Source organism: Telopea speciosissima, chromosome 8 (assembly GCF_018873765.1).
Source record: "Telopea speciosissima isolate NSW1024214 ecotype Mountain lineage chromosome 8, Tspe_v1, whole genome shotgun sequence".
Classification (NCBI taxonomy): domain Eukaryota; kingdom Viridiplantae; phylum Streptophyta; class Magnoliopsida; order Proteales; family Proteaceae; genus Telopea; species Telopea speciosissima.
Window position 1 is genome coordinate 46946876 of NC_057923.1, and position 18516 is coordinate 46965391.

The 18516-nt window shown below is 40.9% G+C and overlaps 1 protein-coding gene across 1 annotated transcript in view; it reads right to left on the reverse strand.

Annotated features, from left to right (window-relative positions):
* The window catches only part of LOC122671382 (phytochromobilin:ferredoxin oxidoreductase, chloroplastic), a 33733-nt gene that overhangs the window by 9580 nt on the left and 5637 nt on the right, over positions 1-18516 (reverse strand). The window contains exon 3 of the mRNA XM_043868558.1: positions 2159-2253. Within this exon, the coding sequence (XP_043724493.1) occupies positions 2159-2253 (95 nt within the window). The remainder of the gene's footprint in view (positions 1-2158; positions 2254-18516) is intronic.

Here is an 18516-nt window from a genome sequence, read left to right on the forward strand (position 1 = left end):
CAACACTCTTCATGACATTAGACTATTACTACATCTAAGAAATGGCATCCTTTATAACAATTTCAATTGAATGCAGTTGTCTTGTTATTGAGTATTCTCCATTTTACAGTTTATACATAATACATGTTATATATTATTTATTAATAGTGTTTTTGCTCTAAAAGTATATTTCCATTAGTATCTTGACCATTTCCATGCGTATCTTTAGCGTATCTTGCGTATCTCCGTACGCTACGATACATCTCTTAAAATCACCCCTCTGACACGATACTTGATACCGATACTTTCATCCTTGCATACAACCACACACACCTATACGACTATCACCATCCAAGGCTATCACCAGCCACACATCACATATCCCAACCTCCACAAACCATCCTCTAGTAGATAATATAATAATGCATTCCACAAGCACATACCACAAGACAAGTCTTTCATGGTTCGACAGTGTGCCTTCATCCACAGTGCAAATGGTAGCTTGGGCTATGTCCCAAATCCTAACCCAGTACATTGCACAATACAATGGTTCAACTGCACCCACGGTTGGGAGCACCAACCCCCTGTTTATGTGGCGCCCACCACAAAGGAGCTACAACCCCTACTATCAAACACCCACTTGATAGCCAATGGTCACAATCATAGTTGTCATGGCGGCTTGGCGACCCAAGGCGTTGGAGAGGGTTCAAATTCAAGGCGACACCAAATAGGCGACCAAGGAGCCAGCCTAGGCGACCAAGGCGCTTGGACACCTAGGCGTCGCATTGACAACTATGACTCACAATAAATGAACTTATAAATGCTGTCTCACTTACAGCTCACACCAAGCTAGGCATTTCATCAAATAAATTGCCTACACCTAGTACATATTTATGGAATACAACAATAACGGTTACCTCCAACCTATGTCGATTCCCTCTTGTGAGCCTCAGTCTTGTCGTATCTTATTCACCGCCGAAGCTTCAAACAAGTCGTTACTTAGAGTTTGTTGAAGCTTCACACAAACCCTAGGTTTGTTTTCTTCATCTCCTTATCTTCTCTTTCTCTTCTCTAAAACCCAAACCCTTGATGATGCTTTAAACTCTTGAAAAATCCTTCCAATGACACAAATCGATGTCCGGCTTGAAGGTAGTCTAATAGGGCTCTTAGAGACCCTCTCTCTTTTTTCTTCTCTCCTTTCGGTTTGTTTCACTGATTTTCATGTGCCTTCTCTGTCCTTTTTAAAAGAAACATATAACTTAAAAGGAAAAGACTTATGTGCCATCATTTTCGTAGTCGAATTTGGGCAGTTGCGCACTTTTACAAAAACAACCACAACTCTCTCATCCAGTGTCAGATTGATTTCATTCCAGCATCATTGTAAAAGAGGGCTCAGACATCGTTTTTTGTTTTGAGCTCCCACAAATTCCAAGTGAAGGACAGCTCGAAACTCCCATGAAGTCACGTTTTGTGCAGAAACAGGATTCTGGGCACCATGCGCGACAATTGCATGCGAAATCGTAACTTCCTCATCCGAACTCGGATTGACCCGATTCTTGGGGCATTGCAAAGCTGACTCATTGGAGTGAAGTTTTTTAGAGTTTTGAGCTTCAACTAATTCTCCATCAAACACAACTCAAAAATCTCATGAAGATTCTTCTCACTGCAAGATGACAGTCCTGCCCATCAGCAGACTCCCTCATACACCTGCTCATGCCATCCATGATGATTGCAACATCTCCATAGCTTCTGCAGTCTTCCAGCCCTGCTGACAAATCCTCAAGCCATCTCACTGACACTGTATGTTGCCACTTCTGTGACATTGTCTGCTGCTGCCCTCTGCATTGTATACTCCACATAGCCATCTCACTGACACTCTGACTCAGTGAGTTGACATCAATGACAACAACACCAGCTGGTGTGCCCAGCAAATTGATTTATGGATAAAGTAAGACACTTGGTTCCATTTGAGAGGTACTCAAGGTTGAGTGAGCAGGATAGCTAAGTTGGTTAAGTGACGATTTCAAAGCTTGAAATTTTGAGTACAAGAGTTCCAACTTCCAAGGAATCATTTCAAATAAGATAGACATGTCCTGATCAAAATATCATCCTAGTATACATCTGATAATCAGCTTCAATATGGGTATGAAAATTGGGGCAAAGAGAAACAGTAACTCACAAGACTACTATATTCATGCTAGCAGTGGTGAAAAAGTTGGCACAGAATATAGGCAGATCAAATTCTGGTTGTGGTAGCACAGCAAAATCCATAACCTGCAGAAATAAATTATGAAAAGTAGAACTCAGGATCAAGGGAAGAAAAAAAGTAATTAAGACTGCAATTCATGAGAGATTCATAATATAAGTATGACAGCATTATGAGAGGTTTTGCAGCTCAAAGTAATTCCCCCCCCCCCCCCCCAAGCAAAAACAGATTGTGTTAGGAAAAGGAACAGGAAAAGGCCTTGCCTAACGAAAAACATTCATCCATTGGACCGTTCTGTGAAAATTTTAACCAAAAGCTAAAGAAAGAACAGCCCAAGGTCAACAAGGAATGCAGCTTATCCACTACTTTGGGCATAAGAAACCATGGTTTGCACAGTTCACATTACTACAGGACTTGGGCTCCAATTTTTCAACTAAAACACGTTTCCTGGAAACCAATTTGTAATATAAAAAAGTATTTTTATATTCCTTTGGCATTTTTTTTACCCTACATGAGAAGAAGCATAATGGTCGACGAAAAGAATCCAACCATATGGTGTGCTCCATAGGTAGCAATTGTGTGATTTACCAAGATACCATCTCGTTTCTTGTAAAACAACATCCAGAAAAAATAAATTTGAAGTTGTTTTCCAAATTTTGGGTTGCATTTCAGTATAACACTCTGGTTTTTCATTCCTCTGCAATTTGCTTCTGTTTAAGACAATTACCGTAAATTATTTCTCATTGAAAAAACTGAGCCTCAATGAAAGCTAAGGAAAAAAATCCAGTCCTTTGTACATTCATTCTTTGTCTGTCATGAGCTAGTTCTCACAAAGATCACCTCAAACGTCAAAGCACGAATGAACTTCAATACAATAACATTAAGTCAATAAAACTATCACTCTGCAAAAGAATGACTGAAGCACAGCCATTCCGGTTGATTGCATTATATGGAATTATGTGGAGTGGATCAAAGAAGTATTGCTTCAGATCTCCCAAGGCCATCACCTTAAAAATCAAAAAATTCGTTCCCTAAGCAACTTGACAAGAAGTGGAAAAAACACCGTAGTTTTCGACACAAGTTACAAACATTCTTGACATTTTGGCGTCGGCTACAAGTCATTACAGAGATACTTTCATGCAGATAGGAAAAAAAAAATTCTTCGCAAAACTGTCTTGCAATACTTCAACCAGTGGTTATCACTTAACTGCAAAGGACTGCAGGTTTATAGTACAAAGGTCCAACTGCCCAGTTATGCAATTCCAAACCACGAAATTCTTAGGAGAAAGTTAGCCACTTATCCTACAGTGTTCAATGAACAGTTCAACAACAAAATTTAACAAATATTCCGTCTTCTCAACAATTTAAAACCACAATGCAGTTGGATAGTAAAGAATGAACTGCTTGTCTTTTCTATATGATTTAACCACCTGGTTGATCTCATCTTCAGAATATTGCATTCAAGTGATTTTTCTTAGATTGTTTTTTAACATATAATTTTCTTCCTAAAAATCTGCTCAAATAAACTATAGTATCCAAATGACCATAATACTTTGTCCTGGCTGGGCATCTGTTTGCAGATATATGTTGGGGATGTGATGTAAGACAACTTTAAACTACATACACTGTAAACAAATCAAAAAACCAAAACTGTATGTGAGAGAGTGAGCATAATGGCCTATCAAATTTCAATTAAAAGCAGTTAAAAAGATGCCACCACTGACTTATCAATGTCAGATTGGAGAACTCAAAATAAGAATAGCTTTGGAGTAATCAGAACATCATCCAAGGTCGTAACCTTTGTTTCATGGTTTTAATAGGTGTTTGAACCATGATCAAGGAGGTATTGTGTCTACAAAGCGAAGTGAAAGGAAGAACATGAGAATGGTTTTATGAGCACGGTTCTAAATCTCGGTTTCGAGGCTGGTTTCGGCCAGTCCCGAAACTGAGATATGCCAGCTTTCCACCATATCTCGGTCAAAACCTGGTACTTTCTCCAGGCCAAATCGAAACCTTGGTTTTGAGGCCCAGAAGATTTTTTTCCCCTGATTTTTGCTGTGCTGCCTATTTTGACATTTTGAACCCAATTCATGCATTAGTTTCGCATAAAGAACACTCAAAAATAGTATTTATGGTTTTGACCCAAGTTTGATTGTGCATAGTGTTCTTGGAAATGATATTGAACCAGAATCATCCCTTATTTATGCCAATTGACATTTTGAACTCAATCCATGCATTATTTTCACATAAAAAGAACATTCAAAATGGTACTTGTGGTTTTGACCCAAGTTTGATAGTGTATACTGACTGCTCTTGGAAATGGTATCGAACCAAAAGCATCACACAGCCCGGCCCAATCTTGGAAAATGGGGGCGTAATGTAGGCCAGGTAGGAATTATTCCCACTAGGAACCAGGGTATCAGGATCACAAACAAGGCTGGCCGATTGGGTTAGGGTTTAGTAATTTTAGGGCAAAACTAGGGTTAGGGTTGGATGTTGATGAAAAGGTTTATAGGGTTTTAATGGGCAGGTCTAGGGGGTTATTAAGATATAAGAATATTAGGGTTTAGACGAGTTTGAAAATTCTGCAAATTAGGGCAGAATTGACCTATCAGGATTTGGGCTTTGGGTTTTAATGGAGTGTGAGGATGGAGGGGTTAGGGTTGGAATGAGGGACTGGGTTTTGGATTGAGTGTAGGAGGGGGTGAGAGGAAGGCTCGATGGAAGTTTGGGGATGATTAGATGACTGGATGATGGTTGCTTGAAAATCAAGCTAAGGGTTTGATGGTGGAGTTGCAGGTTTAATGGAGGGGATGGAAGGTTGGTTAGTGATCTGATTGGGATCGATGGAAAGAGGGTAGGTTTAGGTTAGAGGACAAGAGGTAGAAGGTATAAACAGAAACTTAAAACAAACTTACTGGTTTTGAAGAATTCAAAGACAGCAGCTTGAAAATTGAAGAAACCTCCCGATCTTCTCGATGCAAGGAGTCGCAGGAGTCCACCCACCCTATCCACCTTGAGATCCACAAGGATGTAACACTCAGAGAGCAATGGCAGCAATGGCAGCAAGCTTGAAAGCAAAATTTGAATAATTGAATTGTGGGCACGTTGAGCTTTATTTATAATAATATGGCCAAAGGCCTTAAATCAATTCAGTTTAGGAATAGAGCCTAAACTGATTCCTAATACAAATCAAACTCCCAATTCAGTTTAGGAATAGGAGCCTAAGACTGATTCCTAGTACAAATCAAATCCTCCAGCCCTCAATAGAAATCATGGAGGGGGACTAATAAGTTTTAAAAAACACCACTTAAAAAATTAAAAGGGCAAAAGACATATTTACCCCTAATAGCTAAGTACTTGAAATAAAACTAAGTATGGGAATGAAAAGGCTCCAACGAAAAAAACAAAACAGCAGCCATATCATGGCTTCTTCTTCTTCCTAATGCTTGGACCTGCGTCAGGGTGGGGGTCCAACAAGCACTTGTTGCAGAGGGGGCGGGACCCACAAGTACCAGGCCCGCCCCGACGCCCCTTCTTCTTCAGTAAAGCCGACCTCCTATTCGCCAGTGTTGAAGCAGTGCACACATAGATAAGGAAAGCAAAATCTCAATGGTGGAAGGATTGTTAAGGGTTAGTTTTGCAAATTTCGAATGGACATTTTCCACAATTTTCCAACTTGATTGTTGTGTCTTGATTCTATTGTTCCCTTTCTAGGTACTGGGTAGTTTATACTATGTTTACATTCATACAAGGTTCTAAAACTCAGTCTCGACCATGGTCTCGACCAGGTCAAGTTTTCCGAGATCTCGGCGAGACTGTGTTTTTTTTTTTTTTTTTAATGTTTCGGTGGGCATATGACCATAGTTGGCTCCGAAACTTTAAGGCAAGCTTGTTTTTAGGCTTAATAAACATATTTAAAGGTTCAAATTTTTTTTTAAAAAAAAAAACCCAATTTGGTGTTTTGAATTAGCACCCTTGGTTGGCAGTAAAGGCCGAACCCTTAATGTAATATTGTCTATTCTACACATTGTTTGAATGATATGAGACATAATTGGCAAGTAAAACAAGTAATTATGCACATAATATTGAATAATTATTTAAGAAATAGTTAAAGACTTAAAGTTTCTACTACAAACCACAAGATACAATAAAGTGTTCACAATGCATATTACATAGACACCCAACCTAAGTAAAATGAATAATACATAAGTCATAGACACCTTACTACCCTAGTCTTCCACGTCTTAACTCCCAAGTCCCAACAATACAATAATATGACTCTATGAGTACGGAGGAGGTCGAGATTCTTGAAATATTCCAGATTTCACCGAGATATCTCCGAGATTCTTGAAATATTCGAAATCTCGGTCAAGTTTTTCGAGTTTTTACATTTTTTTTCTTTCGTATAATAACTCGTCTCGAGAAGCTCGAGTTTCTCGAGTTTTTCGAGATCTTGCTGAAATCTCGGCGAGATTTTGAACTATGCATTCATATGACTTTTAGGTTATATATTTAGTGATACTTGTGACTATAAGACCAATAGTGGTAATTTTTTGTCAACAACTCAGCCTTATCCCAATTAAAAGGAGTTGGCTACACGGATCCTTTCAAATTTAATAAAAAATGAAAGTAAGAGGAAAGAGGATAGACCAGGAAATCAGGAAGATCTCAGTTACATGGTGTCGATAATTTGGATCCTTGCCCTCCAATAGGCTCTATCTGAGGTCATACTTGGCACAAGACCCAGACTAAGCATGTCATTCTTCTCAAGTATGGTCATTTTAGGCCTGCCCCTAGCTCTTTTAGCTCCTTCAATCGGCATTAGATCACTCCTCCTTACTGGAGCGTCCCCAGGCCTCCTTTGCACATGGCCAAACCACCTCAAACAACATTCTCGGAGCTTGTTGCTAATCGGGGCAACTCCCACATCAGCTCTAATACACTCGTTCCTCAGTTTATCCTTCCTAGTTTTGCCGCACATCCATCTTAACATTCTCATCTCTTCAACATATAGCTTCACTATATGGCAACTTCTTAACTGTCCAAAATTCCGCCCCACACATCATAGCAAGTTGAACAACAGTCCTATAGAACTTTCCTTCAAGCTTTAAAGAAATGTGCCGGTCACACAGTACTCCGATCGCACCTCTCCACTTCATCCATCCCACTTTAATTCTTTGTGAAACATCATCATCTATGTCACCTTCTTTGTGTATGATAGACCCCAGATATCTGAAATAGTCACTTGGCGGTATCTCTCCTTAATTTTCACTATGTCATCATCTATCATAGTGTGACTGAAGTTACACCTCATACACTCCGTCTTTGATCTACTAATCTTAAAGCCTCTTGTTTCCAAGGTCGATCTCCACATCTCTAACTTATCGGTAATCCCTGCTTTTGTCTCATCCACCAAAACGATATCGACGGCGAAGAGCATACACCACGGTACCTCGTCTTGGATGTTCTTGGTTAATTTATCAATGATAAGCGCAACAAATACGGGCTTAGGACTGATTCTTGATGTAACCCAACCATAATTGGGAATTCCTTGCCCTGGCCTCCCCCAGATCCCACACTAGTCACCACACCATCATACATATCTTTAATTACCTCTATATACTTACTCGACGCCCCTCGCTTCGCAAGAACATGCCAAATTAAATCTCTAGGGACTCTGTCATAGGCTTTCTCCAGGTCAATAAAGACCATATGGAGATCCTTCTTACTAGCTCTACACCTTACCATGAGCCTCCTCAGAAGGTAGATAACTTCTGTCGTGGATCTACTAGGCATAAAACCAAATTGATTCTTCGAGACATGAGTCTCTCTTCTCAGACGGGCTTCAATAACCTTCTCCTAAAGTTTCATAGTATGACTCATTAGTTTTATGCTTCTATAGTTATTGCAGCTCTGGACATCCCCCTTATTTTTGTAAACCGGAACTACAATGCTTCGCCCCCAATCATCTGGCATTTTCTTGAGATCATAACATGTCACATAACTTGGTTAACCAATATACCCCACAAACTCCCAGGGCCTTCCAAACTTCAATTGGGATCTCATTCGGGCCTAGTGTTTTTCTTACTTTCATCTTTCTTAAGGCTTCTTTAACTTTCACCACACCAATCTTTCATACATATCTATGATGTGTGGTGTCTCGATGAATAATGCAGTTAACTAGTTCGGTCATATTCGAACAATCTCCATTTAAAATACCACAAATATACTCATCCCATCTCCTCACAATGTCCTCATCCCTTACCAACACTCTTCCATCCTCCCCTTTTATACATCTCACCGAGTCGAAATCTCTACTCTTCCTTTCTCTCATTTTAGCTATTTTCTAAATAGCTTTTTTCCCTTCCTTTGTATTTAGATTAATATAAGCTCCTCATATTTCCTCCCCCTAGCCATCCCCACCATCTTCCTAGCCTTGTTTTAGGCCTCAATATACCTCTTTTTATCCTCTGTTTCCTTAGTCCATTGTCATGTCTTAAACCTCTCTTTCTTGGTCTTGATGGCTACTTGGACCTCTTCATCCCACCACCAAATCTGCCTGGGGGCCTGACCCCTACCCTTTGCTTCCCCCAACACTTCTTTGGCAACCCTCTTGATACAAGTCATCATCTCGCTCCACATCTCATTGTTGTCTCCCTCAAAGTCCTACTCTCCTTGTTTGACCACAATTTCAGTAAATGTGCCTAGGGACTCCCCTTTTAGTCTCCACCATCTTATCTTAGGGTATATAGGTTCCCTCCTCCTACACTTCTGCACTAAGGCACATATCCAAGACCACCAGTCTATGTTGGATGCCTAGACTCTCCCCAGGAATATCCTTACAATCCTTACACAACATTCTGTCTGCCCATCTAGCTAGGAAGAAATGTATTTGACTGGCTTTTGTAGGTAACTAAGCGTTCCTCTCTTTTTTCAAAGAAAGTATTCACAATGGATAGATCATACGCTACTGCAAAGTCTAGGATTGAGGTCCCCTCCTCATTCCTCCCCCCAACTCTGAAGCCTCCACAGACACCTTCATAGCCTTTACAATCGCTCTCAACATGGCCGTTCAGGTCACTTCCAATAATAATCTTTTCATCATGGCCAAAACCCTATACTAACTCATCCATGTCGTCCCAAAATTGGCGCTTACTACTTTCATCTAGTCCTATTTGGGGTGCATAAGCGCAAACAATATTGACAACCTAATAGAGGTAATTTTTGTTATTTCACTTATTTTCGTCCAAATTTTTCAAAAATTATTTTTATTTTGTTTTCATCATTTTAGGGATAGAATTATGTATGTTCATGCTAATAGATATTCTCTCCATGCATTTTTATTAACTTTTAGGTTTACCTCATGCATGTAAGCACATAAGGGCATTTTAGTAATTTCATCTTTTACTTTCTCTGAATTTTCCAGGGGCTGTTTTCAACTTGTTTCCATGATTTTGATACTTTTTCATGCATTTCCATGTTGCACATGCATTTAGGCAATTTTTCATGTATTTTTGTCATGTTATTAGGTCATTTCATACATAATGGCATTTTTGTAAATATCTTGTGCACTAACCTCAAGCTATAGAATACACCTTGATTATGAACTGCCAAGCCAGCAGAATCCATTCCCCATCCCCTTCAAATGTATTCCATTTCAAAGGGCAAATTTGTAATGCTAATTTACTTTTCACTTCTATTTTCTTTGTTGCAAAATACAATGTGGATGAACATATGACACGTTAATTTAAATTCCATTTGACAACTTCTGGGAAATATTCATTACTTAATAAATGTCAACTAAATGAAAGACTGGTTTTCACCGGGTGGATTGGGGTGCCTAACACTTTTCCCAGACCGTAACTTTACAGGATCTCAATCTCTTGGTAGGACCAATTTGTCCTTGAAGTAAAATTTTATTTGTGTGTCCTAGACCCTAATCTAGTTGGTTGATCGGGCTGTAATTATGCATTGAATTTCTATTTAATTGTTGGTTCTAATTTAATATCTTTGGTTTAATTAATTCAATTTTGCTATGTACTTGTGATTGCAGGGTGTTATAGGGTCATGCGCATAAAAGATGCTGAATGGAAGGATTTGATGCAATCTAGGCACCAGTCTACCCATGGATCGACTCACATGTGATCAAGGGCGAGATGGGAAGAAGTTTCGCTGAAGACCCAAGGGCATTGAAGATATTTCACCTCAAATTAGAAGTATGACCATGAAATTGGGCAACAAAGGAAAATCAAGCGCAAGGGCATAACTGTAATTTCTTAAAATTGGGAAATTTTCAGAAGATATCCGATATTGGGCTCATATCGTCCGGAACATTAATTGGAGCAACTTTAATTCTCGGATTGGGTCCATCCAGGGCCAAGATGGAGAGATATTTTCAAAGGATTTTGACCAAATTTAGAATTTAGGTTGATTTTTAGATTTAAATAAATAGGTTAAATTCTCTCTCTCCTTCTCTAATTCTATCTCTCTCTCTTCCCTATCACTCTCTCACACGGTTCTCTCTCAACCCTCCACGTTTTCTCTCCCAAATCTCCTAAAATCTCATTGGCCCTCTAAAACTCTCTTTTTCTCTTTCCTAAAACCCCTCCACGTTTTCTTCTCTCTTTCCCCTAAATCCCTCTGATCTCTCCATGGTTTCCCATCAACTAAATCCCAACTCCTTTAAAATCTCTTTGGATATATTCTTTTTTATTATTTTTTCAATCTCTCCCTTCCATCCACGATCTATATAGCAGCCCTCTCCATCTTCCACCATATTTTTCTTCTCTTCTCAAACCCTTTCTTCTTCTGCCAACGTTTTCTTCATGGACAGCAACTCGCAGAGATCGCCAAGCACACCTCCATCCAGCACTTCCATTGAGCACCATCGATCAACATTGCATCAATTCAGCCTCCTGCGTTTTGACTCCATGGATCATCGTCTCCAAAGTGTCCTCCTATCGACTCGCACCATGATCGGCTAAGTCTTCTGTCTATCCTTAGGTTTAGATGAAGTTTTGGTTTATTATTATTAGATTTCTGGTCGTAAAGCATACTTGATTGTTTGATGTTAAAGTCCTCTTCCCTTGTAGATGATTTTTACTAGTTAAATCAGTTTAGAATATTTGTCTCTGTGATTCACTTGTTCTATTCAAACAATGGTTTCTTTGTATGTGATTTTTGGCAAACACCGAAGATAGCCTTTAACCAATCAAACTAAGCATGCCAAGCAAAAGTGATGGACGATAGTGCTTGACAGGATAGGTTATACTTAGGGTAGCCTGGAATCATATTTCTTTTTATGGCTGCATTGGAACTTTTAGTTTTAGTGAACCGAAGTATGCGCCAGAGATTAGGTAATAATGCCAAAACGGATTCAAAACCTAAGGATAGTTTCTTCTCATTAATTCACTTCTTTGTTAATTAGCTTTTACTTAGTTTTAATTTAGTTTTAAATTTTGCAAATTTGATTTTCAAAACAACATTCACATCAATTTTAGTAAATTTAGCCTTCCAGTTCCCCGTGGATTCGATCCCTTCTTACCACTGTTCTAGCAGTAATTTAGGGTTTATTTTTTATCTCATAATGATACGATCAGTGGCAAGTGGCAACTCTATGTCATAGTTGTCAAAGAGTCGCCTAGGTGCCACTTAGGCATCCGAGCGGAAAAACTAGGCCAAGGTAAGTTGTCGCCTAATATTAAGTTGTGTTTAGCCACAGGAGCAAATGTCTCCTGATAATCAATCTCATACACCAGACTATATCCTTTAGCAACCAACCCAGCCTTGTATCTCTCAACTGTACCATCTGATCGGTACTTAACTGTGTAAACCCATCTGCATCCAATTGGAACTCTCTCCTTGGGAAGATCAACCAGTTTCCAAGTGCAAATCTTTTCAAGTGCCAGCATTTCCTCAGACATGGCTTGCTTCCACTTGGGGTCAGACATGACCTCAATGACATTCTTGGGAATGGAAATGGAGAAAAGGGCAATAGTAAAAGCAACACCTGTGGAAGATAGAGCATCATAAGAGACAAACTGAGCTATGGGATTAGTACAAACTCCCCTTCCCTTTCGAATAGCAATGGGAAGATCCAACTCAGAGGGAAGAGAAAGAGTGTTAAGTGACTGAGGAATGAGGAGCTCAGGATGTGGATCCAAAGAGGACTCTTGGCAGGTCTTCTTCTTCCATCTCTTTCTTTTGTACACAATTGGCTCCTTATTACCCGAACCAACACTTGATTGATCATTAATATCAACAACAACCCATTCTTTATGTTTCCCAATATCAAACAGAAATGGAGAAGTAGGCAAAGGTGGGATAAAAGGGATATCAACAACCTCTTCATTTCCACTATTCTCCTCCTGAAGAGGATGTTGATGAGGAGTGAAGAAAGGTATAGATTCAAAGTGTTAGAGTTTGAGAATGGAAGAGAAGAGAGAAAGAGAGAATCACACAAAAAGGTTTACGTGGTTCGGCTTGATTACCTATGCTACGGAGAGAATGAAATGATTTCTATTCACACTTTGCAACATTGAATACAATCCTTAAATAAGGATGATTGTAATCTTCTATGTATAGCAAGATTCTTATTGTCTTTGCTATCTTTAATATCTTCCTTAAGAAGGCAGTGTTTGGTAGCTGGACTCTCTTAAGTCAATCTTTTATCTTTGGAATCTTCCTCTCTGATGGTGATCAATACATTACTGTCTGTAGTTGGCTCACAACTGGTTAGACCTTGATATATGCAATCTTCTAAGGATGGAAAGACACCTTGCTCACGTGAACCTTGACCTGTGTGATCTTCCATAGATGGGATGACATATTGAGCATGTGATATTGATTTAGGAATCTCCATCAACCGAATCCTTTGAGCATGAGATTGATTTCTAATCTCATGCGATAATGATGTGGTATTATCCTTTACACTCCCCCTCAATCGAAACGGGGGCGGAGTCACCTTGAGATTGGCAGCCAATGATGTGAACCGGACATGAGATAACGGTTTGGTGAATATGTCCGCTATTTGATCTTTAGTGGAGAGAAACCGAACTTGGAGATTCCCTGTAGCAACCTTGTCACAGACAAAATGAAAATCAATTTCAACATCTTTTGTACGGGCATGAAAGACTGGATTGGCGGTGAGATACGTTGCCCCGACATCATCACACCATAGGACTGGAGCCTGTGGGAGAAAGACTTGCAACTCTTTCAGTAAGGATTGAATCCAAGTCAATTCAGCCACTGTGTTGGCAAGGGTCCGACATTCTGACTCTGTACTAGAGCGTGCTATCATAGCCAGTTTACGGGAGCACCAAGAAATTAGATTATTGCCATGATAGATAGCAAAACCACCTGTTGATTTTTGTCATCCGGGCACCCTGCCTAATCAGCATTACTGTACGCAGACAATTGCATCCCTTCTTGTTTGTCAAGTCGGAGAGCATGATCAATTGTGCCCTTCAAGTACCGTAAAATCTGTTTAACAGCAGACCAATGATCAATTGTGGGACAATGCATAAATTGACAGACCTTGTTGACAGCAAATTGAATATCAAGTGTTGTCAAGGTTGCATATTGGAGCGCCCCAACAGTGCTTCGATATAAGGTCGGATCGATCATTGGCTCCCCTCTAAACTTGGTGAGAGGAGGAGTAACCGCCATAGGTGTCTAAATAGATTTACAATCCACCATGTTCAACCGTTGGAGGAGATCAATAAGATATTGACGTTGAGACAGAACTAGCCCGTTATGGTCACGAAGGACGCTAATTCCAAGGAAGTAGTGAAGGCCCCCCAGATCTTTGATAGCAAATACACTGGACATGCGTTGAATAAAACTAGCAAAAAAGATTGCATTGGTTCCTGTTATGATGATGTCATCCACATAAATAAGGATGTATAGTGTGATGCCATGCTGATGATATATAAACAGGGAGGTGTCGGTCTTAGAGCCATTGAATCCATGTTCTAATAGAAATGAACTGAGACGGTCAAACCATGCACGGGCGCTTGCTTGAGCCCATATAGGGAGCGGTGTAGATGACACACGTGGTTGGGGCGTGCTGTATCAACAAAGCCCGGTGGTTGAGTTATAAACACTTCTTCCTTGAGAATGCCATGCAAAAATGCATTTTGGACATCGAGCTGTTGGATAGGCCAGGCATTAGATAATGCAATAAACACCAGTCGAATGGTTGTAGACTTTACCACAGGGCTGAAAGTTTGTGTAATCAAGGCCTTCTTGTTGATTGTAACCTTTGGCGACAAAGCGGGCTTTGTACCGATCGAGGGTGCCATCGGCCTTACGTTTTATCCTGAAGACCCATTTACACCCCACTATATTAGTAGCCTGACTACGCGGAACCAAGCTTCAGGTTCCATTTTTTAGAAGAGCAGTGAATTCCTCATTCATTGCATGGCGCCACTCAGGTCTTTTATTTGTTATGGTAAAGGATGTGGGCTCAACCTCAACAGAGGATCGTGGGTGTGTTGAGGCCGTAAACAATTTCGGTCTTCAAGTGCCATCTTGAGTACGAGTCACCATGGGATGACGAGGTGGTGGAGGTGATGGGCTTGGGGATGGAGCCGGTAAGTCGACCACAAAGTCAATAGGTTGAACCAAGAGAGGTTGTGTCTTCTTCTTGGGTTGGGGGCGGTCCGGGACTTGGACTTCTAGTGACGCCTGGGCTGATGTCCTGTGTAGCAGACCAATAAATCACAGGTGGTGGTCCCAACAGGGATGGGGAACCCGATTGCACTGGAGGGGTGGTATGTGTAATCTCCCGAAATGGAAACCGTTCTTCATCAAATACAACATGCTTGGAGACAATGCTCCGTCGAGACTGGGGGTCAAGGAGACCTTGGGCTTGGAGGAGTGAAACTTCTTCCTGGGCTAAGGCCAAGTGGGCTGGATTCATGCCAGAATGGCTAGCCTTGGTAGGATTGGCATCTTCATTTTTCTTGAAGGGCAATCTGATGAAGAACTTTGAATTCGTCCAAAGGGGATGATCACACTTTGTGAGAAAATCTATATGAGAATCTGCACAACACTGAGAGATTAGCTTTTGCTTGATATCATCTAGTGGAGAAGTGAGGGAGAGAAGGGTAGGAGTAGTGGTCCATGGTAAGGTTTGCTTCTTATAAGTGAGACCATGGGCACTCCATTGAAGGCCTGGGAACTTGGTCAGAAGATCAAAACCAATAAGGGCATCACGGCCAGGTAAGGAGGATCCTAGAACTCTATGGATATGTCAGCTTTCCCAAAAATGTTGCAGTTCAGACAGAAGGTTCTCCCGGAACCACAACTCCTCCGATGGGCTCGATGGTTCTCTCAATGGTCTTTTCATGTCAAGCATATCAAAGGCAAAGACAATGTCTTGGCAGACTTTCTATCCAGGTCCAAAATACCAGTCTCTCCCCCTCCCGCCATACCCATTCTTTGTATGCCCCTCTGGCCAACAGACCCTGGCCCTTCTCAGCCTCCTCCAGACCCCGGACCATCCCAGCCACCTCCCCCAGATGACCCAGATGACCTTACATCCTTGCTTCCTTCCCTACCACCCGAAATTTACTGTGATATTTCGGGACGAACCATGATTTCCTACAACACCCAAACTTACCAAGATATGCTCAAAGTCCTGGTCGCCCGTCATGGACTTTTGTATGATTGGCAAACTTGCCATCCAGACCATCCATTCCTTACCCTCTTTACCATGACCTATTACTACAACTTCACCAAAGAATATGTAGTCTTCTTCTGGCATCTCCTCGTTGTCCATAAGATCGCTATGTGTTTTCCACCCATGCCCTCCTTCATTACCTAAGGCAGACCACCGTCACCTACAGACTCCCTTCCAGATCCCAATCCCACAGATTTATCCGTCCAGCTGTCCCATACCATTTTGCTAGATTCCTCCAACTGGTCGCTCCCCTTTCCCATTGGATCAGTACTCTCTCAACTCTTCCAAGAGAACAGTACTACGTCACCATCCTCTTTCACCCACTTGTTGCCCATATCCACCCTACCCTAGTTGCGCCTCCCTTATCTCACCATCTCGTCATTTACGAAACCCATCTTCTCTATCCAGAGCACTGGACCTGTCGACATCTGGGAACATCGAGATTATGATGATGAGTCACGAAGCACTTGGAAAGCATTCATGCGCACTATGAGCCAGGAGAACAATGTGGACCCCTCCATGATACCAGACATCCTCATCAATTCCACGTACTCTGCCTGGGACGTCAATCATTCCACTCTCCACCATCCTGTAATCCATCACATCATGAAGATCATGATAGACGCCTGCATAAATGGAAAGTCACACCTTCCAATTCAGTCCAACCTGATGGAACTCTTTCTGGCAACACTACAGTTGAAGCACAGCTCAATTGGCAAGCCGAGAATGCTATTGTGCAAAACCAGTACCTCCAGAAGATTGTGTCCTATCAAGAACACACTACTCTTCATCTCAGTCAACAAGAGATTGATGTTCGTTATCTCAAGGAACGAATCGAAGCTCTACACAAGGAACTCATGCACATAGCCACTACGGTTAAAGATGTTGCTTATGCCTCTTCCCTCATCTCTACTCGAGAACGAGAAAAGCAAAGACTTGAACATCAGCTCAGCTGGATCCAGGCTCCAATACAGCCTCCTCCCTCTCCATCTCTTCCTCGGTTTTACCCAGATTTCTTGGGCAATGATGCTGTCAAACATTTGACTACTCAAGGCCTTCAGCTCAGTCAGATGACTCTAGGTCGTCTCTACCAAGAAGTCCAAACAGCACTTCAACGTCTTTGCAATTAGCAACAATTCTTCAAGACATGGGAAAAGACTACTGGACGTTTACAGGACGTCTGCAACACTTACCATCTCAAAATCAGGTGCAAGGACCAAAATTGCCATTGTCCCACCAAAAAGAAGCATCATCACTCTCATTTCTCTGAGAGATAACCCCAATGCATAGCACTATAGCCCAAAAGAACATGTAGACCGGACCTGTAGTCCATTTTATGCTTATTATATGGCCTCAAGAGTGGAAAGCAGGCTCACCCAAACACTCTTAATTGGTCATAGGCTGGTCGGATTCCATGCAAGCGAAAAAGAGGTGATTCATTTTGCAGTATCGGTGTAGGCAGCCTATTGATGAGGAAAACTGCAGTTTCAAAGGCACGTGCCCAAAATTTACGGGGTACAAAGGCATGCGCCATTAAAGCCAAGCCCATTTCAACAATTTGGCGATTGCGGCGTTCAGCGGAGCCGTTTTGTTCATGATTATGGGGACAAGACACACGATGTGTAATCCCGACCTCTGCCAAAAATTTGGAGACAGTTTGATATTCTCCTCCCCAATCACTATGAAATCTTTTTATCTTTCTGTCAAATAGGGTCTCAACAAGTGATTTGAACTTAATAAAGATTCCCAAGACTTCTGATTTTAAATACATTGGATAAATCCATAAGAACTTACTATAATCATCTAAAAATAATACGTAATCTCGATGGCCATCAAAGAGGAAGATTCCAAAGATAAAAGATTGACTCAAGAGAGTCCAGCTACCAAACACTGCCTTCTTAAGGAAGATATCAAAGATAGCAAAGACAATAAGAATCTTGCTATACATAGAAGATTACAATCATCCTTATTTAAGGATTGTATTCAATGTTGCAAAGTGTGAATAGAAATCATTTCATTCTCTCCGTGGACATAGGTTATCAAACCGAACCACGTAAACCTTTTTGTGTGATTCTCTCTTTCTCTCTTCTCTTCCATTCTGAAACTCTAACATGGTATTATCCTTTACACAAAGAAGGTAACATCTTTGGAGAGAAGTCGTCTTCGGGAAGAGGATGGTAGCAATTATACCCCATGGTAGAGGAGGAATATCCAAGGAGAAGGCATTTGAGTGCCTTGGGGTCAAGCTTAGTCCTAGTAGATTTATTGGTATGGACGTAGCAGACACATCCAAATACCTTGGGAGGAAGAAAGTAGAAGTCTAAGGAGGCAATGTTTCCTAAGGGGATTTGGAGCCAAGAAGTTTAGTGTGCATGTGGTTGATTAAAAAGGTACCAGTAAGAAGGGCATTTGGCCAAAAAATCTTAAGAACATGCATGCCAAAAAGTAGACTCATAGTGACTTCCAATAAATGACGATTTTTCCTCTCAGCTACCCCATTTTGTTGGGGCGTGGCAACACAAATAAGCTGATGGATAATGCCATTATTGGTAAAAAAGTTTTGGAGTCCCCCATACATGTACTCTCTCCCCCCCCCCCCCTTTTATCAGAACGAACAACCTTAATTTTAGTATCAAATTGAGTA